We start from the raw sequence: 12,521 nt of genomic DNA on the forward strand, positions 1-12,521 counted from the left end.
CATTATGGCATTCATTTTCATTGTTACGCTGATGATACACAGCTTTATGTATCCACTAATCCTAATTCCACTACTCTCCCAAATAATCTGCTTGCCTGTCTCCGTGATGTGCACACATGGATGACAAAAAATTACTTGAAACTTAATAGTAAGAAAACCGAGATACTTCTTATTGGATCCAAAGCTTCACTCGCAAAAAATACCATTAGTTCACTTTCCATTGCTGAGGATGTTGTACCTGTTTCCACTCATGTTACAAATCTTGGTGTGATTTTGGACAGCACGCTCTCTTTTTCCACTCACATAAACAATACCTCCCGGATTGCTTTTTTCCACTTGAGAAACATCTCCAGATTAAGGCCCATCCTATCACAACACTCTACAGAAATACTAGTCAATACATTAGTTACATCACGGATCGACTACTGCAATGCAATACTGCCAGGCCTTCCAAATAAACTCATCCAAAGACTTCAGCTTATACAGAATTCAGCAGCACGGATAATTACACGCACCAAGTCCACCGAGCACGTCACACCCCTGCTTATCCAGTTACACTGGCTCCCAGTATCACAACGGATCAGTTTTAAAATTGTGTTACTGACATTTAAGGCACTTCACAACCTGGCACCTGACTATTTTACAGATCTCCTTCAGTTTTACACTCCCTCCCGCACTCTGCGCTCCTCTTCTGCAGGATTCCTGGTAGAACCAACTGCTAATCTCCGCACAATGGGCGCAAGGGCTTTTTCCCATGTTGCTCCAAAGCTTTGGAACACACTCCCCACACACATACGAACATTGCACTCTATTTCAGAATTCAAAACTGCTCTTAAAACTCATCTGTTCAAACTGGCTTTTTCACTTTAACAAATGTAATTTTATCTCTGTTGTTGTGTTAGAATTTTATATTTATTGTATGTTTTAATTTTGTTTCAATTTTGTAAGGTGACCTTGAGTGCCATGAAAGGCGCCAAACAAATAAAATTTATTATTATTATTATTATTATTATTCTCAAATGTATGCAGTTGGTACGCTGGTCTGACCCATTCCTGCAAACACAATGATACACCCAGGCTTCACAATGGGACGATAGCAAGCTGCTCAAAAAAGGCTGCTGGGGAGATCTTTCTGGAGATCAAGGCACCTGAAATGCACAAGGCAGCCGAGATGCAGTGATGGAGCAGCAGCGAAGATAAGTTCTTACCAAGCTCGTCACCAGGAGAAACACCTGAGGCCATTAGTGTGCAGTGTGATGTAAATGCCCTAAACCTTGCGCTCCGACTACCTGCCAGGTGACTCCAGAAGCCCTGTTGGAAAATGTATATTTGTTTTTCAGTTTGTCTGTCAAGAGCTTCAGCGAGAGGGTTTTGCGAAGGGGAAGCTTGTCAACCTTTCAAAAACTCAACGGTCATGTCAGCCGCATTCAGTCAGTCGGTGCAAAGGTGAACAACTTTCCTGCTGTCATTCGACGCCTTTTATAACAGTTTAGACAGAGATCCAACTGCTATTTCTATCAAAGTTTTCAGGGCTACATGTTGGTCATGCTTAAAAAAGAGTACTTCAGAGCAACAAATGGACCTTCAGCAGGAAGCGGTGGACATGGCGGTTTATGACGCACTGAAAAGCATATGAACACCCAAAGCAGCTGAGGAAATATATTAACGCACTAAGGCCATGTGAGAGAAAAACAACATCGTTGGGTCCATTGGCCCCAGGTAAAACCAAATGTTGTGGTGATGTTCTCATTTGGCTCCAGAACATCTCATCTCAGAGATGGTTCTACCCTTGCCGGAGCAGCACCATTAAAGAGCTGGAGAGGGGGCCGAGCTGCTGGGAGAAGACCAGTAATGTGATGGCAGACCAGATACGTCTCCCAGCTGCGGGACGGTTCCTCTGGTGGAGAATCCCTCCGAATCCCTTAAGCAGACAGAGGAAGGATGATCCTCCTTATGTGCTTTATGCAATAAAGCGTCTTGATGCCAGCCCGTTTATATTCTTAAAGGGAGCTTTACGGGCGGTGCCAATCTCCCCCGTAAGAGGATGCCGATGCGAACGGTTCTTCGGTGTCGTCCAGGAGAGGCTCGACTACCTTGCAGTGTGGTCCGCTGAAATAGGACCAACTAGCAAATTGGGCAGCAATGAAGGTGCTCCTGCATTTTCTAGTCCGGGTCGCACACCACTGACATCCCTCACCGGCTTCCTGCTCCAAGACGCCCACCTGGTCCAATTGGTGAACCAATTAAACAGCTGCTCTAGAGTTGATGAGGTGTGTTGGAGAAGGAAAACACTCAATTGCGTGGAGCACAGCTCCGCACGCTGTGCTCCAACAGGCCCGATTCAACGATTACCTCATCAGCAAGCGCTATTCCTGAGTTGGCTGTGCTGTTACAGCAGGAGAGAAATGTACAAAATACAACAGAGAAAAATGTGCCAAGTAGGAGAAACACCCCCCCCCCCCCCCAACCGGCCTGGCCTGGAAACAATAATATTCAACCTAGTTTATGAAACCAGACAAAAGCATAAGACGGAGATAAAGGAAAGAGGAAAGAAGAGAAAAAATGGGGAAACGTATAAATAGAAGAAAGAGCTGCAGTAACAGAACTCTTTGGAGGAGCGGCGTAGTGAGAAGGAGACATTAAAGACAGACAGCACCAAGAGGGGAGACGCACACAACTAAACCAGAGAGAGAATGTGTGAATTAGTGAAGAGAACAACAACCCCTAGCAGTAAACAACATACAGCAACACAAGATGAGGTGGTTATGTGAGGTGTTTTCCTGCACAAAACTCTAGGGTCCGAGTTTTTTTCCCCCCTCAAATTGCCTGAAATTTATGTGGTTAGCTGATGAAAATAAATAAATAAATAAAAACACAAAAAGTCTTCTCAGAGAAGCCCCTACAGAAGCAAAAGCGCTGGTAGCAAAGTGACAGAGAAAGAGGAAATGGAGGGGAGAGAGAGAGAGAGAGAGAGAGAGAGAAGGGGAGGGAAGAGCATCAGAGAGATGGTGATGGAGCCAAAGCCCAAGGCTGGTGGTGGAGAGCGCTGATCAGAGAACGCTAATCCCACATTAGCATGGCAGCACTTAGCAGCGGATAAAAGGATCCTCACGCCACAGTCAGCCATTGAGACTGACCCGAGCAGATTACCCTGACGCGTGGAAGAAACCTCCTCCGTGATCAACACTGGATTACAAAAGCCCAGCTGGCCACCATCTGATCTCACGATGGCCAGAGGACCCAGAGGTGTAGCTGTTTGTAAACCAATTTCTTGACGGACGAACAACTTTAGCGGCTCCCCTGAAACACTGGCCTCCTCCAGCAGGAGACATACGAGGTGTTACCCGCTATACTGACGCTCTCACCAGTCAAACTGCCTGATTTGCCCGCGATTTGCAAGTACGGCGCTCGCCGATAAGTTAGTCACGGATCTTGGAAATGTGCTTTGCTTTGAGAAATCCCCTCTCTCCATCTTTAATCCGCAGCTCGATCCTTAGCCAGTGGAATTATCCCATGGCAATTTCATCCCCCCATCCCGAAACTTTTTCACCCTTGGCGTCATGCGTTATGACCTAGTCATGCAGCTCAGGAGGCAGAGAGAGGAGGTGTAGTCGTTGAGCTCACCTCAAACACCACCCAGACTCTCTCACTCCGTCTCACTCACTCCGTCTTTTACTCCCTCTGGCCTGCACTGCAAACCAACGATAAATTCATAATCTTCTGGAACTTGCTCCATTCTCCCTCATAAAGTGCACGTCATCAAGCCATCAGTCACCCACCCACGCTCCATGCCACCCATGTAGAAGAAGCCCAGATGAATCATTCCAATCACCCTTTGAACGTCAGGGAGAGTCGAAGGCAGGTAATGATGTGGGAGCAGCACGTCAGTGGCCATACAGCTCTTCATCAACCCCCCCCCAGCGTGCTGGCTCCCCTGTTGCTGTGTTCTCGTGCTCTCGCTTATTGGAAAAGCCCCAGTTTGACAAATGAATGAATGAATGAATGTTCAAGTTATATAGTGCTTTTCAAGATACCCAAGGTCGCTTTACAACTTCAACGCTGGTCTTACACGACCAATCACACACCGGCGAGAAGCGGCAGCCAATTGCGCACAGCGTACTCTCTACAGTCCCCTGGGGGACTGAATTGGGTACAGGAAGGGGAGAGAGGACAGACCCAAGCACAAACCAAAGTGACAAGCACACACACATTCATGCACAGACACTCAGACAACTGTTTTTTATTGACACACAGACACACACTTAGGGAGAATGTGTCAGGGACTGCCAGTTAACCTCACCCAGGGTATCTGCACATTTTTAAATCTCAAATTCAATGACTTTTAAGACCTTTTTAATACCTCTCACAAGAAAAAATAATACTATTACCGGGGATGCAGGTGTGTTCCACATCGTTGACGGGGGGGGTTTGGCGAACGAAAATTGTTGACGTTGTTGAGGCCGTATACTCCAACGCTAGGAATCTAGCACTAGGACCCTGGAGCGGTTATTTTCTGCATTAGCGCTAGATTCGGCAAAGTTCACGTCGCGCCAGAACAACTGAACAACACACACTTATAATAATTTAATGCCTCCCCTCATAAAATTCCAGACATTTTAAGACTTTTTAAGGACCCGCGGGTACCCTGCTCACCTCCATGTCTTTGGACTGTGGGAGGAAACCGGAGACCCCAGAGGAAACCCACGCAGACACGGGGAGAACATGGAAACTCCAGTCAGATAGGGACTTGAACCCAAGACCCCAGTGCTGAGAGGCAAGCGTGCTGACCACCGAGCCACCGTGTTGCCCAAATGGGTTGAAATCGCTGTAGGTGTAGCAGAGGTGAGCTAAGCAATGATACTGGATCATGGTACTTTCTGGAGCTGAAGGAACGGAGACGCTCACCAAGTGCACACTTATCAATACAAGTGCACACTTATCAATACAAGTGCACACTAATCAATACAAGTGCACACTTATCAATACAAGTGCACACTTATCAATACAAGTGCACACTTATCAATACAAGTGCACACTTATCAATACAAGTGCACACTTATCAAGCTGCCTTCTCTGAAGTCTCCAGCCTGTTTCTGCAGCAGCTGTTGGGTTTAATGAGAAGTTTCCATTCTATGCAATATTGCTTCAGGCTGGATTAAGAAATCGTTAGTACACTTAGTTCACTTAGTACACTCCCTTCATGTAAGAGATGAACTGGAGGTGTAACCAGTGGGGAGAGCCCGCTTACGAACGCAAACACCGCATCAATGGTGTGTGTTAGGTGGGCGTGCACACTCGTTCTGTCTTTCTTCACTTCCTTTCTGCATTTGGTTTTCAGTTGTCAACCACTCCTTACATTAGCATTGTGGCAGGGGAAGAGAGGAGGGTATTCACACACACACACACACACACACACACACACACACACACACACACACACACACACACACACACACACACACACACACAGAGCATTTCGTTAACAGAAGATGGCAGAGACCAGCAGAGCTGTCGAGAGTGACAACTGAACTGTAGCATCCTGCTAGAACACTTGTTTTCTCTTCCTTAAAAAGTCACACACACACAGACACACACACACACACACACAGACACACACACACACACACGGTCGAGACAGTCATTTGTGTATCACCACTGCCTAATTCTTCCAGTTTCACTAGAGAGGGGCAGAGTGATGCTGTGTAAGCCACCGTAAATTAAACGCAGCAGTGTTTAAGACGTCGCCAGCCGAACGGGCACGTGTGATCTATATCGCCACTTTGCAGTTTTACATCGCACATTTCCCGCACAAACGGAGACGTTTGGCACATTTTGGCGGCGTACCTGAGTAATTTTGGATTGCACTGAAGAAATGATGGTGGAAGAGACAGGCTTGTCTTTCTCCTGTGAACTATCCCTGAAAAGAAAGACAGAGAGAGAGAGAGAAAAAGCAGGAGAGAGAAAGAGAGACATTGTTATGCATCACCACGCAGTCGTTTCTCATGCAGCATTTGGGGCTGCTAGTGTGTATTTAAAGGCGCAAGGACACGAGGAAGTCCAGATCTCGGACCAGAAACCGGAGGACCAAAGAACGGCAATGAAATATTTATCCATCCCCCCAACAAGACGTGATAAGGGCATAAATAAAACAAAAAGAAAGAAAGACGGGAAAAAAAAACGCCCCAAAGGTTGGGTGCTTTGAGAGAGAACTCTGAGAGAATACTCTCACTTTCCCGCCCTTTCCGTGGCTTTGAGAGAATCCGAGAAAAAAGAAAAAAAAATGTGATGTGTATGAAACAAGCAGCGCTGGGGTGCGTTCGCCCGCTGCCTGCCTCGGTGAGATCTGTCCAAACGCGTCCGACAGACGCCGCACGCCATTCGGCACGCGCAAACCCGTCACGCTTCAATCAGGAGGTCATTAGTCTGGTTGCCACATCGCGGAAAACCTGACGCTAATCTTAGAAGTACGAGGCGGCGAGAGCGCTCTTTGTTATGATGCTCCGAGATCCACCAAGAACACGGCGAGATGGATATCTACTGGGGGCGAGAGCTCGAGAGATGCGCAGAAGGAAAAACAAACGCACATAGTGTGAGAAGTATTGCACTATACACTCAGGTCTCCAGAGCTAACTTCTGGTCTTTCACCGAGCCTTCAAACTGACATTTATATCAGCATGTGCTTAAACACACGCGGCCACCGAACCTCTTTATTAGAAAAGTTATGTTATTGCCGTACAGATGTACAGTGGGAGGTCATAGTTACCAGATGTGGTCTGGATTAACAGTCTTTAACTCCTCATTCACGGTTAGTTTGAGGCCACAGTGGCGGGATGGATACACTCCGCTGATGAATTACTCTTAACCCATCAGTGGCACAGACACAAACCATCCAGCATGGTTGTGAGCTCTGATACACTCATACCAACATCAACACACTACCGTATGAGTGTTGGTATCTCAGGGTCCTCCAGCCACAAAATATCCCAAGTAGTGAACCTGTAGTCAGAAACTGTGCAGTGACAAACAGTATAGAATAGCCGACAAACTCTTCACGCAAACGTCTGTAGAAAGTCTGTAGTTGTACACCTATAAAATGCACAGACAGGTGTTCACCTTTAAGACAGGTGCTCAACGCCTTAAAGTCACGTCTAATAAAGCCAGTGATGAGAGTTTTACAGACAGAAATTAGAATGTGACGAAACTAAGGTGGACCTTACCTGGACCTGCTTAGGCTGGAGGTGGGGCTAGTAGTTGGGGAGGAGCTGGCAGTGAGGGCGGAGACTTTGGCATATGCTCCACCCCTTTCAGGTGAGGCAGGAGGCGAAGAGGACAAGGCTTTTGACTGATGCTGTGATCTCGAGGTCTTCCTCTTCCTCTTTTCACGGGGCGACCTGGATGACACAAAGGTATTATAAGGAAAAGGACGGGCGAAAAATAGAACCACAGGTTGACTCATCAAACATGACATCCGTAAGAAGGTACGACACTCGGGTGACGCATGCTGTGGGTTGAAGGATTTTTGTCATGCTATTGTTAAGTGCCCTTGTTCAAAACGTAACGAGCCAAAAGTTGACGGCAGCGTTCAGATGCCCTTCCTCCCCTCAAAGAACACTGCTAAAGCTGGTAAACCTATCTGATCTCACGGTGTCGGGTATGAAGACATGTAGGTCCCATCTGTTATCACAGTATTGTTTAATGAGAAGTAAACCTATCCACCTCGGCCCGTGGATGTTGAGTCTTGTTGAGTCTTAACACCCAAGGCTGGTGGTGGAGAGGCTTCAATCCAGGCTGAGATACGGCTCCTACAACTCTTGGGCATTTTCTTTTATTCTTGCGCTGAGCAATAGTACCTTCACCTTCACCTAAAACACTTTTTTTTGTGTGTGTGTTTTTTCTTGCAGTCATGACTCGGTACAAGAGACCTGATGGTTATTGACGCAGGATCCTGGCAGCACTCGGGCACAAAGGGACGCGTGAAGAGCTGGTCCACCACTCCTCTCCTCTGGTGGGGAGACGCCCCCGGGGCCCCGGGGCCTCTGGGTCAGCCACAACAGAGGCAGAGTGAGACGTGCGACAGGCACGGCGAGCACCGCGCAGTCAGCACTGAGACACACGTCTGCGTGGCGGACGCCATCATGGAGCAGAGAGACCTTTCGTGTTCTGGGGTTGAGGCCAGATGGACGTGTCTCGTTTAATCATCTAGGTCCTGTCTCATGATCTCCTTGGTCCAGTCAGAGATGTCGAGCCATCGGTATATTGTGATATGTAATTACCCGGAGAAAGGACAGAGGTCTTTTGGAAAGGTGGGGGGGAACAGAATGCTATAAGTGTGTACTGGATTAATCCGTGACACTTTGGCCAAGCTGTGAAGTCTCTCCAACAACAAGCTTCTAATACCACATGCTATTTCTGCCCAACAAGTGATTTTGGTCCAAAAGGCAGAGGAGGCTCAGTGTGTAAACAGCACCCACTTAATCCCACCGTCCAAAATAACTCCTTTACCAGTGTGACTCTGCTGAGGAAACGCCAGGAGGACTAATCGCTCCCCGAAAGGGCGAAGCAGCGATTGAAGCCACAGGTGGGTGTGTGTGTGTGTGGACAGCGCCGGGTCCGGAGCTCGGCGGGGCTCCATTCCTACGGTGGCAATGCGGTTAATGAGGCTTAACGGGCCGGGCTCCACTTCAGCACACGCGGGCAGCACAGCCGGCATTAGAGCCGCTGAATCTGTTTTCATCTCATCAGCGAGGGACAAACGACCTGGCGCGGGGGAGGAGACCCGCGTGGGCCGCGTCCCAGGAGGCTTTGCGAAGGGAGGCGCACGCCCAGGGGCGGCGGACTGATCGGCGCAGGAGCTCGGCATCATCCTCTCGCACGCTGTCAACAGGTTTCACCATCCTCGTGGTCCTGATTCCAAGTGAGCGTCTCCACGGTGACAGCTGCTAGGCAGCCGGGCCGGAGGCATGTAGATGGGCGGGGCTAGTGCACTGTGGGTATGTAAATGGAGGCGCCGAAGCACTGCCTTCACCATTCCTGCTTATCCTGGTCCTCAACACACACACACACACACACACACACACACACACACACACACAGATCCGACTTTCCAAACAGGCCCGTTCCCAAGATCGCCAGCTGTCCCCGTCTTTCTGCAGATGGAACTGGATGGTGCTGTGCTGTGAGGGTTCACACACACATCCACCCGGGTTCACACACACATCCATCCGGGTTCACACACACATCCACCCAGGGCTGCAACAGTAACGTTAGCGCAAACGCTACACGCTCCCTGCTGGAGCCTAAAACCGCTTTCGTGTCAATAGCGAATCAGGACACAGATGGGCGAACGCCGAACTGACGGCATCATTAGGAAGCATCAGGAGATATCGCTCCTCTTCCCCTCCGAGCAGCGAGGATCAGGCTGGATGAAAAGGGCCGAGCGGAGTGCGTCTGGGCTGGGGAGACGCAGCCCCGTCGTGGCAGGCGTGTTTATAACGACAGCGGCTTGGCTTTGGTATTCACAAACGGGGAAGTGTTATCAGCCCTGCGGTCAGCATCCACTAAAACGGCGTGCGTTCATGCTCTGATAAAGGAGCGTGATGCTTGCAGATTCAGAGTCTCCCAGGAGGCGAGTGAAACCCACATTTCTGCCGTGTGTGTACAAGGAAATCAGCAGAGCAGCTTTCAGTGCTGTGAAGGCTTAGAGGAGAGGCGATTATTCTTACGCTTTTTTTCCCCTCCAGTAAAGAACAGAATAAAATACCCTGTTTGGTGTGCAGCACCAGAGTGCTGTGATAGTTCACAGACGTTCAGCCAAACACGTGCACCCACTTCATGTCCGTGTTAATTGGAGAGCCTGGGTGATTAAGAACTACTTTTCTGATTGCTCTATTACACATAAGCGAGCACATGTATTACTCAGATACCCCCTACAGGACCGGTAAAGGATATCTGCTTTTTCCTTTCCAGTATCCGAGTTACCAACAAACATAAAATTACCTGGATCTGGACCTCGAGCGCTTTCTGCCAAGGCCTGGGCTGTTGCCAAGGCGACGGGAGGCGGGAGCGTAGCGGTCTCGTTCCTCTCGTCGTCGGTCCGTGGAGCGCGCGTGACGCTCTCTCCGGCCGGGGGAGCGTGAACGGGACCTGGGGGGGGAGGGGGACACGCACAGGATCACAAACCCACCCAGCACCACCACAAATCCCACCGCTTACGCCTCGGGGCCGTCTGTGGCCGGTCACAAACATTGCAGTTTATCGCCCTCGTTCGGGCGGACCTTCGTTAAGGATAATTAATTCTTCGCCTCGTCCTGACGCAGTGTTTCTCATTCTCCTTACTCTTTGTCTTAATTTAAAACCAACGTTTGAAAGGAGAGAAAAGAAATACATTAGCCAACCTTGAGTGAGATGGATCACAGGGCGTGGCTCAAAACAGCGTGTTAAAGATGTAAATCTCCGCTGCCTACCGTACCTCTACATAAGCGCCTACACGCCTCAAGCCAACGCTTGTAACTCCGCCCACCGTTGGATGCTGCGATCATCTAAGTCTGCACGGCGCTTCATAGCCACACTGGTGCAACACTCAACCCACTTGAGCAACAATCTCAACGTTGTCGGTGACCAAACGGTTTTCCCGTCAGTCAGAAACACTATGTTAACACCGTAATGGGATGGCCGCATCACATCGTTTTAGTACAGGCAGGAGATATAGTGGGGAATATGACCCCTGTGTTGTGGGGAGCCCGGCTAAGACTGAGGGCCCCACAGAAGGGCCCCGATTTACAGATACTCCTCCAGACCCCATAATGATAATAATAATAATAATAATAATGAACTTTCTAATGGCACCCGAGTCTTTCTTTCCACACTGCACGTTTCAAGGGCACCCGCGGTTTGAAATGACCCTCATTAAACTTGGGGAAGGCAATCTCGTATTTTCCCCACAGAAGTCGTACGGCAACAAGAGAACATTTGTGGGCAACAGGCGATCGACTGAACACCCACATGGAGGAAATCTCACACACAGCCAACAACACTAGTGGGGAATTCAAAATCTAAGCAATCACAGTCATTGCGAGCTCTGAAACAACAGGACAGCAAGAAGCCAGCAATAAGAAATGTGTGTGAATCAAGCAGGGCGGAAAAGGAGCACCTTTAAATGCCAAACACTTCTGTGTCTTGAAGCCATACTGCATTTGGAAATAACCAGAAACGGTATTCAAAAAAGCTGACCCCTTGACCTCATATTCACATATGTAGCTTCTGGGCTGAGCGAACCATAACTAGTGGTTTCGTAAACACTTCCATTCTCATCCCAGACCTTTTTCTGGCACACACGACCAATGGGGCACGACCTGAGCGGGTCACATGGTGAGCTGGAGACTCCCAGCATGCAGCAGTAATAACCCAGCCTGGTCACGGATGTGGGGACACTGGCGACCCACATGTAGTGTGGCGAGACTGAGCCGACCTGCCAATGCCCGCTTTGGGCACTAGGCTGTGCTTGGGGGTGGAGCCAATGCAGATGAGGCGGGGTCAGTTGGGAGGATGTAGCTATTTCACACCAGAGCAGGATGGGTTTCAGCTCGGTTTCTCTCCAGGGTTCTTCCTTCTGCTCTTACGCACATTTTCTACGCCACAGTTGACTTTGACTTGCTCACTGGGGTCTTGGACATCTGTAAAGTCGCTTCGTGACAAAGGCTGTTGTACGATAAATAAATCTGTATTTGACTGCACTGGATGTCCAGACCTGCTGGAGGCGTCAGAGCTCAGAGCTCCAGGCCCTTAACATGGTCAAGGCAAAAGGTTTTTCTGACTAGACCCAGTGTCGTCAGATTACCACAGAGGTGTCAATTCCAGGTTCAGAAAGTAAAAGTCCCCACCAGGATTTTGCTCAGGCTTCCTGGATTGTGTTGATTCCACTAATTTTACCTGGATTGCACTAATTAGAAAATCTAGCAAGCTTGAGCAAAATCCTGGTGAGGACTTTTACTTTCTGGACCTGGAATTGACACCTCTGGATTACGAAAGCTGAAGCCCTACACTTACAGTGTATTGGAATATGATGGTGTTAAGGGATGGGGGTCCCCACCCCCCAAACTCTGCAGGAGTGGTTAACACTTGTAAAGCTAAGCCACGGTCTTTGGCATGCCCAAGAGTCTCGCCTTTACCAGATTAGTATCCTAAGAAGCATTTCCTGAAGGAGACGAACACAGGTTTCATCTCAGGCATACAGAGAAAAAGCTTTTCCTATGAACAAAACCCCCTGAAAGCCAGATTCACAACACACCTAATCTGGTATTAGGGGAAGCTACTCTGGTCTCGCCATGCTTCACTGTACAAGTTCATCTGACTCGCTCCCCTTAATCATTCACATCCCATGATTACGGCTGGTTTGCACTTTGCAGATATATAATTGCCTACAAAGGCCTGAGTGTGTCAGCGAGAGGGTGTGTGTGTGTGTGTGTGTGTGTGTGTGTGTGTGTGCGTGTGTGAGTGAGTGAGTGAGTGAGTGAGAGAAATGG

General features: G+C 48.8%; 1 protein-coding gene across 1 annotated transcript in view; it reads right to left on the minus strand.

The window, feature by feature from the left end:
* sfswap (splicing factor SWAP) overlaps positions 1-12,521 on the minus strand; it is a 44,205-nt gene that overhangs the window by 5,070 nt on the left and 26,614 nt on the right. Inside the window, exons 12-14 of the mRNA XM_076979570.1 lie at positions 9,997-10,207; positions 7,218-7,391; positions 5,845-5,917 (exon numbers count right to left, since the gene is read on the minus strand). Coding sequence (XP_076835685.1) covers positions 5,845-5,917; positions 7,218-7,391; positions 9,997-10,207 — 458 coding nt within the window. The remainder of the gene's footprint in view (positions 1-5,844; positions 5,918-7,217; positions 7,392-9,996; positions 10,208-12,521) is intronic.

The sequence above is a fragment of the Brachyhypopomus gauderio genome, chromosome 18, assembly GCF_052324685.1.
Source record: "Brachyhypopomus gauderio isolate BG-103 chromosome 18, BGAUD_0.2, whole genome shotgun sequence".
NCBI lineage: Eukaryota > Metazoa > Chordata > Actinopteri > Gymnotiformes > Hypopomidae > Brachyhypopomus > Brachyhypopomus gauderio.